This window comes from Aquila chrysaetos, chromosome 3, assembly GCF_900496995.4.
Source record: "Aquila chrysaetos chrysaetos chromosome 3, bAquChr1.4, whole genome shotgun sequence".
NCBI classification, from domain to species: domain Eukaryota; kingdom Metazoa; phylum Chordata; class Aves; order Accipitriformes; family Accipitridae; genus Aquila; species Aquila chrysaetos.
Genome location: NC_044006.1, coordinates 11,787,464 through 11,799,925, shown reverse-complemented (window position 1 = coordinate 11,799,925; position 12,462 = coordinate 11,787,464). Strand labels below are relative to the sequence as shown.

Here is a 12,462-nt window from a genome sequence, read left to right as displayed (position 1 = left end):
GCTGTGGTGCTGGTGTGCCTGGCTGTGTCTGACCCGGACAAGTTTGGTGGGTCCCTGGAGTGGGTTCACTTTCTTTCCAGCCTCTAGAAGTAACCTTTCACTCCAAATATGAGTTTGAGGTTATTGCCTCTGTTCTTCTATGAAACCAAATGCCAGGAATCTGCTGGTTGTGGTGTGGTCATGTTTGAGTTACTTGAGCTCTAACTTCTCAATTAATTACTACCTTCAAGACCACTAAGCAATGTTGAGGCAGCAGACTTGGGCTTTATTGAAGGACATGTTGATAGTAATAACCAAAGGCCAAAATCTCCTGATGAGCAACTTTCACGTGGGAAACTTAACAGTTGCTCCCTCCCCTGCATCTATGTGTTGGCTCCTGTTTGTCCCATGTCAGACTAGTTTCTTTAAAGGCCTTTTGGCAAAGGAACTTTATCAAATGTCTTTTGGAGATCCAAGAAAATTATATCAACCAGCAAGTATGTGGATAAAGGTTGTAGAGCCAAATCCTCCAAAGAACTTCACATGTGTGAGACATGATTCCACTTTATAAAAGCCATCTTGCCTCTTGCCCACTGCAGTTGTTCACACTTAGCTCACTGTTTCTGTTCTTTGTAATAGTTCCTACCCATTTGTTCATTGTGAACATTATACTGGACACCATAGAGGTTTAATGAACTATTCCTTTGACCTCCTCTGCACTCCTTCAGAAACCTGATCTCATGCTGCATTCAAGTCCTCTGAGACTACAGGAGTTTTAAGCAAGAAATAGTTAAGCTACTATTTGTAGTATTTACCCTGGAAGTCCTTTTCACCCTGGTGAGTTCTTTTTGAGCCTGACATTTTGTTACTACTTGCTTATCAGCTTTGTTTTATAACTAATTTTTTTCTACTGATACTTCATGCTAGGATAGTACTTTCCCTGTGCCTCTAGAGCTCTGGCATGTTATCCAAGGAGAGCACAGATGCAAAAAGAAAACCATGGAGTGCTACTGTGATGTATCTTATCTAAGCTGTGCATGTTGCTATTGATTTTCTACCTCCTTAGCTATGTGTTAGGAAGGGTTGTTTTTATTCTTTTGGCCTTTTATTCCTCAGATGTTTTCTGGTTTGATTTATTTGGTTTTATAGTTAATCTCCCAGAGTTTGAGCATTTGTTTCCCCATTTTGATGCAAATTGAACATTCAAAGGAGTCCCTTTTATTCCAAATAGCTCTACTTGTCCAGCTGTTTAATCATGCAGACTTAGGTCTTTCCAAAGTGTTTTTGATAGGTCTTTTGATTTTATTGGGAGTATCCAATCTGGTGTTTGCATATAGTTTTTATGCCACTTAACAGAATTGTAATTTTTTTTTCCTACCATGTTTACTTACTACTTTAGGAAGCTGCTTCATTTTTTGTAATTCCTTTCCTTGGAGCGTGTAATTCCTAACAGCTTCAAGTGTGTTAGTTGTTACAGAACAGGTTTACAAACAGATTTTGAACCAGGCCTGCTCAGGTTGTTTTTTCTTTTGCGGGTTCTCTGTCCAGCTGTACTGTGAAGCAGAAGGATGCCTTATGTCTCACTGTGACAGCTGCCTGCCTGCAGAAGGGTAACAGATACCCATTAGTGTGCTTGCTGCTGTCACAGGTTCACTGATCTCCCTGAACATCCCCTCATTGCTTCCCATCCTGCTGGGCAGTTCATAATATTTTCATAGTGCTGGAATTGTAAAACCTGAACAGGCAGAATGTAATCTGTAGGGATTCAGTACAAGTATGAGCTAATTTCCATGCATACTGAAGCCTACTGTCCTAAACATGGTCACCTGAGGAAAAATGAGATGGTATCTAGTGCAGACTATCAAGGAATTGTTCGGGTGCAAGGAGGGATGATTTCAGAGGCTTTAATAGGTGTTTGTATGCCTTCGTTAGCACAGCTCTGAGTCATCCTCCGTGCACTTGACTGCTGTCTTTGAGTGACATCTTCCATTCTGGGCCCAGAATCAAGAAACTAACTTCTCAACAGACAAAAAGCCATCTTGACCTGCTGTTGGACAGGTTTATTTAGAACAACTTTTATTTCCTGCTAATGATGGGAAAGCAGACCCCATCCTGATGTTATTTACATTTCTGAAGACATAATTATTACACAAACAATAGGAGAATTGGGGTGACAGAGAAGGAAGTAGCTGTATGAGATCACTGGGTTAATAACTTACTTCTTTGAAAACATATACAGTTGTAAGTCTAGCCACGGTGGAGTTCAGAGCCACTGGATGGCATGTTAAATTAAAACATAGTGACAGCCCAATCTGATGCACAGGGATCTCCTTTAGGTCTTGCAGAGGTGTAGCTTTGGTTTGAACACCTCAAGGCTGAGCAGTAACTGTAGTTGAGCTTTTTGGAGTTCAGTTTTCTTCCAGGGCTCTGTATCAAGGAGCTAGACAGCAGCAGCCCACAGCAGCATTTCTTATGGGTGGTAGATGTGTGGATTCATGTCTTGCCTCACCCTGATCAGAGCTGCATGTGTGGTTGTGCCATCAGCATCTATTTAGAGGAGGCTGTAATCAATTTACTAAGTTGCCTAAAGGTGCCTTTTGGTGGCCTCATGTTTATTAATCAGGCCCTCAAACAGAATGATGACTTGGCAGAAATTTTGCTATGCTTCGTGATTTGAAAGTCTTAATTAGTAGACAGTATGTCCCCAGGATTACAAGTGTACTGGTTGTTTTAGTCTTTGTACGTAAAGCAGCCTGAGGTTAAACCACGGAGGTATTTTTTTCTGCTTCAATACACAGACCAGTATTTAGAGAGGGGAGTTAAACTGTAAAGACTGAAGTAAATTAAGTAGTGCATCAGAACTGTGTTACTTTGAACAGATCTGAGGAGTGTATGCATCACTTTCCAGCTGGTCACATCCAGGAATGTCTTCATTGCTGTGAAGGGCTTACTGTACAGTTAGATTCGTGAGCTCTGAATTATTCTAGACATAAGTGGGAGGAAAAGAGAATTATGAGAAAACTTTGTGAGTGCACACAGAAGTTTTTTCATTCTTTCAAGGCTTTTCCTGGCTGACCTTATTTGTGGAAAGGTAACCAAGTCAAGTATGACAAGAGAGTTGCTGAAATGCCATGCTCTCCCCGCTGAATCCATAGGCACAATTTATGTAACATTCTGATCTTCCCCCTGCCCCCCCCCCAGCCCCCTTTTTGTTTAGTATGTACACAGGTCTCTCCACACCCCTTTATATTGTGCTGGCTAGGGTTGGACAGGCCTAATTTCTATGCCACAGAGGAGTAGATAAGGCTGCTTCAAACAGGACAACTGATGTTTGTACGAGTAAAGGTATTCCCAAAGAAGGACTGTTTGCTGGCTCTCAGTCCCTCAGGGCTGGCAAGATTTAGAGCGTAATTCAAGTTCCAGGTGACTAATTTCAGGAGTGAGGTGTACAGAAAACAGTAAGACTTTCTCTCCTATTCAGTGCAGGGAAAACCTGAAATGTCCCAGGGATCTAGAGGCAGGTTCTGCTCCTGGGGGAAGACTTTTGTCTGCCTTTAGCCTAGCTTGGGCACACCATCTCAGATAGCTTTACAAGGCTGCTTTTGGCTGCTGCAAGCCTGTTCCCAGACATTTACATGCAGCTTCACAACACTCATGGTCTGTGTGTTCAGACTAACAGGACTTTAGGTACTTGACAAAATTGACTGGGAGTTTTTTCGCCTTAAATTGCAGCAAACACCCTTTTTCATGGACAGCAGTGGGAGTTGGCTTCACTGAAGAAGAGCCTTCAAACCACTTGAGCAGTGCAGAAGCAGTGTGTTATGTACAGAATTGAGCAGGGAATGGTACTTACCAGAGCATGGGGAGATGAAAAAGGGAGAAGTATTTACATGACCTTAGCCAAGGTGCTGGGAAAGCCTTCTAACCGACTGCTGATGATGTCCTGAGGCCTGTGAAAGAAGAGAATAGGGTAGTGATGGCATAATTGGGATTGAGAGAGAAATTCTTTTTTTCCACTACTATTTTATTACTGTGTGTGGTGCGGGCTACCTCAGGCTGTTCCTTATCTGTACCCTACTTGCCCACATAAGAGAAGGGCTGCGTTATGGGGTCAGGTAAGAGCTACATTCTGTCCCTGAGTGTACCTGAAAGATGATGCTTAATCCAGTAGCTTCACATCTGGAAGCCAGACAGCAATAAGGACCTTGTCTTACTTCTGCAGTGAGCAGATAATGAACTGATTCCCACCTACCTTTGATTCTGCAGAATGGCTCCCAGGAAGTCCCTTAGTACCATCTGTTGGTGGTAGCGGCTGTCCATCAGGATGCTGTCAGACTGGCGCCTTGTCAGAAATTCGTGCACCCCTTCTCCTGGGCTGCTCTCGCTGCTTCTGTTATGCAAAGATGAGAAACATCTTTGTTTCAGAGATGCTTTTTAGTCCCTAGCTCAAAGTTTGGCTCAGGCTGAGCAGCACAGCAAGGGAACCTGCTGGGTCTGAGCCTAGGGCCATTCTGCTTAATTCCAGTAAGAAAATTGGTCAGCTGTATTTGCTTCTGTGTTAGAAGAGGGACAGGAGCTGGCTCGCATCCAACTAGTTGGTCTTGTTTAGTGGCAGTCACTGATCTATCTAGCCAAAGCTACCTGAGTGGTAGTGGAGAGGCTGTTTCAGTATTCAAACCAGGCCGGGGATAACTGTTCCCTACTGGTGAATGATCATTGCAACTACTATTTGCAAATACTATTGCTTGTTGATATTATGGTAGAGCTCTCAGCTGATCTGACACTTGTAGCCTTGGAGGAAAGGGTTAATTAGGCTGCTTAATGATAGTTGTGATTAGGGGGATCCAAGACATAGGGATGCAGGATGCCCTTTGGGATGTGGAACAGCAGGAGAGATTGCTTCTGTTGCAGTGGAAAGCAGCTACTTCTGCTATGTACGTGAAAAACTGCCCAGCGTAATAAGCAAAACAGCCCTAGGACAGCAAAACACTGTAGCTTACCCAAGCCGCTTGCCAATGATGGTCTGTAAGAATTTGCGGGCGGAAATCTGCCCCAGGAATTTCCGGTAGTTGTCGGTGAATATAGCATCAGCATGGCGCTGCATCCTAGGGGTGAAAGACAAGCACAAGGTGTGCTCTCTGAGGTAGCAATGAACCATCTAGCTGAGAAATGGGTGTTTCAGGTGACAAAATACACCAGATGTAACACTGCTGGTATCAGGGGCAGGTAACTATAGCAAATGCCTTTTGTTATTGGACTGCATTAGTGTTGGAGGGTAAAAGGGTTTGAGGGAGCTCAGTCCTGATGTGGAGGCAGGAGGCAAAATAAAATATCCATTAATCAGTATCCACAGTAAAACAAGTAAGGAAGAGTGCCTGCAAACCAAAGGTGACGTCAGAGAACCAGTGGGAAGGAGGAGGAGAACCACAGGCTGGGAGAGGGCAGAGCTGGGGCTGGGACATTCCTGTGCTCTGCAGCAGCACTGTCACCTCCTTGGAGGGCTGTGTCTGGGACAGGGTGACAGGAGCCTCCAGGTCTTTAGCCTGTGGTTAGACCCAGGCTCCTGAAAATCCACGGGTGAAGGAAGCACAAGCCACTTGGCTGCTCCCACAGTTGTAAGGATGAGTCCTCTGTGCTTCAGACAGAAATAACCATCCTGCATCTCCTGGCAGGGTTGGAAAGGAAAGGCTCTAACAACCACGCAGAGGGATTCGCAGAGCCTGGTGGAAAATTATGTTCCCTGCAGGAGCCCTGGGCCTGTGACACTGCCTCTATCAATACATCCTTGCTGCTGGGGGACAGCAGGACATGGCTGTGAACATGGGTGATGGTGAGAGCTGGCACAGTCCCAGCCTTCTGGTCTGGTTGCAGGGCTCAGCTGGGTTCTCCCCCTGGATCCTGGACTTTGTGGTGCTGGTGGGACTAAGTGACCTGCTGGTCTGCTCCTGGGCTGGGGGAAGATCATAACCAGCGTACTCTTGCTGCAGCAGGGCTGAGAGGTGAGCTACAAACCTTTTCTCAGTGGGGTCTGTTAACAAACCCTCCTCCTTCTGTTCCTCTGCTAAGGGGTTATGGCTCTGCAAAGGGCTGCTGTGCTGTAGCTGGAAGTTCACGGCCTTGCCAGCAACTGGCCCTGGATTGTACCTGCAAGACAAACCCAAGGCATACTGTGAGACGTGCTCAATTGCCAGTCAGGGATCAGTCTTCTTGACCACTGCTCCCTGTTCTCCTGCTTTTTCTTTCTCCTTTTGCCATACCCATCTCATCAGTAACGCAAGTGTTGTCCGTCACTCTTCCCAGCTAGAAACTGCCCTGAAGCTATTTCAGCAGTGAAAAGATGGTTGATAGAGCTGCCTCAAACACAATTCCCCCTCGCTGAGCTTCCAACATTCTCGAGCAAAATTCCAGCGATTCTGGTATCGTTATACCATGGCTTTGGCACAAGGCTAAGGCATTTTCTATGGGATGTTGCAAATCCACATTGTAGAACCCAGTGCTCAATTTTGTGCTTCCATCGATTTGTAGTGGTGGGAAGTAATATTAGAACTTCTAACAGTCGACAAGGAAATACTTGAAATATTAATAGGCAGCTGTTGAGTTCATGTACTAGAATATCTGCCGTTCTGACTTCAATGCAGGTGGCCTGCAGGCACAAGTTTTACTCAGTGATGGAGCTGGAGGTGCTGCCTGCTCTGGAGATTGCCAGATTTCCATTTATAGAACCCAGCATTCAATTCTAAAACCAACTGTTTGGGCTGAAATATTCTGTCAGGTGTCTGTCTTCTTTGGAAGCCACCCCTAGGCTAGCAGTGTACCCCAAAAAATTAAGCCAGAGCAAAGAAATAGGCTTACCAACACACATACAGTTCATCTGGCTTTCAGAAGTGCTGGCAACCTTAATTTGGCATGTGCTTATTTTGCACAAGGTCAGAGATGAGGCAGGGAGTGACAACGTGGATAAAACACTCAGCAGCTTACCTGAGAGCTGGGTAGAGAGGAGAGGAGATGGAGCATGCAACTAAATGCATGAACAGGAGCAGGGTGGCCTTATCCAGCATCTTCCACCCTTTGGAGTCACCTGAAATGCAGAGCAGTCTGAGTCAGCAGCAGTGAGATGCTCAGGGCCAGGAGAGGAGGCCAAGTGCCACCTTTGTGTTCTCAGTCCCCCTGCTCACTTATCGGCATGAAGGGACTGGAAACGTGCCTCTGTGTTCGTGGTTATGGTGTTTCCCAATGCAGAAATGTCTTGGATGTGGTAAAGTCTTTCCCAGGGAGTGCAATTCCTGGAGGCGGTGGCTGTGTGTGACCCCTTGGGGAGCTGGTGTCTCCCTTGGGTCGGGAGGCAGGGCTGATCAGCAGGTTTTCACCCTGTGGGACCCCCTTATTGACCTGTCCCGCTACTGTGGTTGAAGGAAAGCTCTGAGGCTGGGGTGAGCCCCAGGGACCACTGCACGGGCTGTAAAAGCACCTAGATGCTGGAAGGCAGCAGTTAGCAGGGGCTGCCAAAAGCAACCTCACTGCCTGCACAGGACCACCTGCGACAAGCCCCTGGGACCCCTCCCGCCCTACGCTTTCCCAGGGATGTGTGTCTGCTCACATGGCTGTACAGCACAGGTCCGTGCATAACAACTGACCGGGCTGCCTTGCTGGCTGTCCAGAGATCAGGGAGAAACAGGGAAGTCCAAATAAAATTCCTGGGCAGAGGGGTAATACTGGCCTGGAGGTAACCCTGGCAAACCCATTTATTGAAGGCGACAGTGCTGAGCTTGGTTAGGCAACCAAAATGCACCATTCCTTCAGTTGTTGTGCTTGGGGAGAGTGGGGGCTGGACCAAAATACGTCCCTTCAGGAGAGCTGAACTGCTGCTGTGTCAAGAGGAGCCCCCACGCTGCTCAGTGAGGCGCCTACGCAGCTCTGAGCACCGGCTTTGGTGGAAGGTGAGATGGGCTTGAGCCACGTGTGTCTGCCCTCCAACAGACAGCTGCGGTGCTTTGTGTCCGCGTCCTGGGGCTGGCTGAAGTGCTGCAAATGACTCAGGACAGAGTCGTCTGAGGTCTCGCACCCTCTGGAGCTGAATGCGATACTTTTGTCATTGGAAGCGAGGGACAGTAGAAAGGTATTTCAGTGAATGCTATTCCTGAGTTTTGATTGAAAGTGATTGATCTTTTGCTCAAAAAAGATTCTTTAAGAATGTGGATAGAAATCTTTAAAATATCAAGTTTCCCTGTTCCCTGTCTTATTTTACACAAGAAAAGAGCAGAAAGATGTTTGATCTCTGTAAGAGGAAAAAAACCCTTCCAAATGTATAACAATACTTTCTCGCAAAAGGAGCAGTTCCAAATGAAAAGGGTTTGGCTGGGCTTCTAATTGCCCAAACGAACTTTCCCAGCAGTGGGTTTTGCTGACGGTGGTGGTAGGATAGGGCCCTTTCTGATGGAAAGCATCAGCACTGAGCTCTCTTTTACTGCTCAGATGTAGCTGCCCACTCTCCTGATTGTAGATCAACATATGTGAGGGGAAAGCTAATTAAGGACCGGTGGTCTTGCAAGTGAGTCCGATCTTGATACCGTGGAAGTTAATAACAGAATTAGTGGCAGTGTCAGAAGTACATGGACAGACATGGGAAAAGGTAGTGCACTAAGAAATGGGGTTTCCTATCACAAACTCATTCTCAGCCCGGTCCCTGTTTCCAGCTGCTCCTGCTCCCAGCCAGGGGACCAGCAGCTTCCCCATCTGTTCCCCTGGGAGCAGTGCCGTTGCTCCTGGCTCCAGCAGAGCTTCTTGTGAACTCATGGGTGGCTTCCCCTACCTCTGATACCTGGTCTCTTACGGAATTGCTTTGGCCCCTCAGAGAGCCAAGGAATGCTCAGAAGAAGCAAAAAAGTGACTTTGAGAGACTTACAGGGCTTCTGGTATTGGAGCAAATTTCCTGCTTGCTTTTTTTTTTTTTCTTTTTTCATTTGAACTTGAAAAAGCATGCCTCTTTTGTGCCTCTCCCCTAAATATCTCCAAGGCAAATCCCAGATCAGATCTTTTTAGATAGAGGAAATGATCTAAAGCATCTGTCAGGAGGGTACCAGGAGACTGTGGCACCAGCATCTACAGAAAGTGCCAGCCAGGAGATTTAATCAGTACCAGGAAATCTGCTATGTGAGCTGAGAAGTACCAATGTAAATGAAAACCTAGCCCAATGCTGTCTGCTTCCATTTTTTCTTCCTAGGATACAGCCCTGATTACCACTTGCTTTCTATCTCTGGTTTCTCTTCTTTGAATGCTGGGGTTTTCTCCAGAATCACTTTTTGTCCCTTGAAGATTTTTTTTTCTTTCTCTGTTATTAGTTTCTTTGCACTGGTTTTTTTGTTTGTTTCTGGCTTTTACTTTCTTCCCCTGTCTTTCTTTGTCTTCTCTCCCTTAATTACAGTCTGCTTCTCATCCCAGCTTTTTGGGTATTTCTGACTCCCTTTCTCCCTCGGGAAGGAGTCTGAAATGAAAGTCCTATGCCCCTTCCTAGAAGTGTCTGTTATTTCAGAGGAGAAGCTGGGGAATTGAAGTGTCACCCTGCATACAGGCAGCTTGACAGCTCTGCAAAACCTTGTCGCCTTCAAAATTCTCCCGAGGTGAGGGACACCTTACTTTCCATTCTGGCAGCATGTGAAAAAATGATTAATAAATAAATTCCCCTTAAGATGAAGAGCTTTTAGCACCATTCCAGCAGATAAAGCATAATAGCTTCATTCCATCCTGTGTAACACTAACAGCAGCATTGTGAAAATTATGTTGGAGAGATGGGATAACAGTCTTACTGTTTCTGAAACCTTAACCTGATCAGTCTTAAAAATACCACTATGTAGTGGAAATGAAGCTTTCACCATGCCTGCTGTTTTATAAAGTTCAGACTTTTATACTATGAAATACTACATTAGAAAAGCAGAAATCCTTTTAAGTGCCTTACTCTGCCTCGTTGTAGCTGGCTTTGCGTTACCTGTAACACACCATTGCGTTTCTCCTCGCACTTTGGTTTGGCTCAAACACAGTTTTATTGACGGGTGAGTAAAACAGTGTTCATTTTCCAGGGTAAAAGGAACTCACATCAGTATCGCAAAAGAGGAAAACTGTGCTACAGCTAGTAAACGTCTAACATGTTTTTACAAGGCTCATCTATATTATAATTCTATTGATTTGCATTTATCCTATAGTTCAATTATTGTTTCAGTCTATAACTTGGTACAAAAAAATCTTGTATGGTACAAAGGTTATTGTACCTGGCAAAGCTAATTACTGATGCCAGCTTTGATTGCGTTTCAGTGTAATTTAATTGTCTCCAATTTCTGAATACACGTTACCTTGTTAAATGCACATATAGAGACTTAGACTTACCGTTCCCTTAGAAAACAAGTGCTTCCTAGATTGGCTCCTGCCCAGATGTTTACTTCCCCTGTTGCAAATACTTCTTCTCTAGAGCTGCTTCTGTGAGCCTTGCTGGGTCTGTCCCCTCCTCACGGTGCCTGGGCAGGACTCAGGACGCGTGCTGAGCAAGGAGGGCACTCTCGGATCTCCCCCCAGCTGTCCTCTGGCTGCCAGGGAGGTGCATCTCCTCTTTTTATACCTGTGCTCCCTCAGGAGTCCTGTGGGCTTCTACGCGTCAGAGAATCAATTATCCTCCTGAATTTCAAAGGCTGTGTTTAGCATCCTCTTTTTTTGTGTGTGCAAGGACGCAGGCAGGGAGGTTGCAGGGAGAGTGTTATGCCCATTGTCGAGGGTCATTTTTATGCTTTCTCTTTATCATTCAAAGAGTGAAGAGCAAATAATAACAACAATAATCTGGTAGAGTGAATGACAAATTTGCTTTGCAAGGTTAATTTCTCTTTCCCTTTGCAATTGCATTTTTTCCTTCTACTCCACAATGAGAGTGAGTTAACCATTAATACTTTCTCACACTGCCTTCTCAGGAGGGTTTATCTTTTTGCTCTTCTCTTTTTCTTTGATTATCAGCCTTTTCCTCCTTCTCCTTTGTTACTCACACCTGCTAGCGTTAGCAGGGCAGTTCATGCTTCAGTCCCTCGCAAACATCACAGCTTCACATCAAGCACACAAAGCAGCTGGAGACCCCTGCTCCGTTCATGTGCTCTGGAAAAAGGCAAGGGTCTTCCCTGGGGTGCTGCATGCGCTGGCAGCTGTTTTCATTCCTGGAACAAGGTTTATGAAAGGCCCATTAAAAAGAACACGTAGCCTTGGTGCCAGGAAGACCAGGACAGTTCAGAGGAGTTAAAAATGAGGTGCCAGCATGAGCTCCACCTGCCAGATTTTTCGTATTGACTTTATAATGCCCAGAATTGATGGGCACCCAGACCTTCCTGTCTCGCGGCTTGTATGACTCGATGCTGGAAGAAGTTTCAGCAGGTGAGATGACTCATTTCTGCCTGCTGCTGAATACCTTTACCTTGCACCAGAGCACTCATCGCAGCTATCGGTGGCAGAGATGGATCGTAGGAAAGGATGGTGCATCTGGTGTGCATGTGGGTGCCTGTGTGTGCAGGGGCTCAAAAGCATTCAGTGCTGGTCTAACTCTGCCATTGCCCCTTTGCTTCTTGCCAAGGTGAGAAATCAGCACTGTGATTATGGCTCACTTCTTAGTGAAGCAAGATCCTACGTCCAAATGGTGGGCTCTCAGTAAGCAGTAACCCAACTGTCAGAAAGGCTTGAGTGAGCTCAGCATGCCAAATGACTCTGGTGTGAAGTAACAGTCGCCTCTATACCTAGACAGATGTGCACTGATGCCTTTGGGCTCTCCCTGCTTTGAGTACTCCAATGGCTTATGTTCCCTTTGGTATCAAATCAGGACCAGGCCACTTTGCAGACAAATCATGAAAAAGGATTGAACAGACCAAAGCAGGAGCTCGAGCTGACCCTGAACTGAGCAGCTTACCAGGGCCCTTATAGTGGAATCCAGAAACAGAACAGAAATGTGAAGAGAAGCAAGAACTACTGCCTTCCTCCAGTTGTAAAAAGAAATGGCAACAGCCTGTTCATGGGGAGAGGATCTGCTGTGCAAATCAGGCAGGCATATAATTTGTATCATCTACTTGTGAACACCGGAGAATGGGATTTCTGGGTAGCACTGAGCAGGTTTTCCAAAATCCCTGTACTGGCACACACAGCTGCGTGCTGTCTCTGCAAACTGGAAAGGAATTTTTGTTTGCTTTTTTGAAACAATCTGTTCATGTTCTCTCATGTGTGAGGCCGGTTGCACCAATTTTTCAGCATGACTTATTTTTCTTCCACTGTCTTGGTGCTACACTGGCTGAACAGATGAATCAGACCATGTTGTTAAACCAGTCGAGAGCCAACACTATTTCAAAGTATTATCCTATAGCATGGTTTTGAGCTAATTCTCTACCCGCCTGGCCCATTGCCTTACACACTGCTGCTGTAAGATTCCAGGCAATATCTCTCAGATCAAGGAGAATCAGTCTGTAATTGACT

General features: G+C 45.7%; 1 protein-coding gene across 1 annotated transcript; it reads right to left on the bottom strand.

Moving 5' to 3' along the window:
* Positions 1–1,943: 1,943 nt before the first annotated feature.
* On the bottom strand, positions 1,944–10,553 carry GHRH (growth hormone releasing hormone). The gene is made up of 7 exons (XM_030009434.2): positions 10,357–10,553; positions 6,958–7,057; positions 5,992–6,123; positions 4,980–5,084; positions 4,232–4,369; positions 3,833–3,929; positions 1,944–2,962 (listed from the first exon to the last, which is right to left on the bottom strand). Exons 2-6 carry the CDS (start codon positions 7,035–7,037, stop codon positions 3,866–3,868), a joined length of 519 nt encoding a protein of 172 aa, XP_029865294.1. The 5' UTR covers positions 7,038–7,057; positions 10,357–10,553; the 3' UTR covers positions 1,944–2,962; positions 3,833–3,865.
* Positions 10,554–12,462: the final 1,909 nt, after the last annotated feature.

Excerpts from the sequence above, each read along its gene's own strand:
- GHRH (XM_030009434.2), bottom strand. The coding sequence starts at position 7,037 with ATGCTGGATAAGGCCACCCTGCTCCTGTTCATGCATTTAGTTGCATGC. Across the intron at positions 6,124-6,957 it reads CCTCTCTACCCAGCTCTCAG|GTACAATCCAGGGCCAGTTG; the intron begins GTAAGCTGCTGA and ends TTTGTCTTGCAG. Across the intron at positions 3,930-4,231 it reads GCCATTCTGCAGAATCAAAG|GCCTCAGGACATCATCAGCA; the intron begins GTAGGTGGGAAT and ends CTTCTTTCACAG.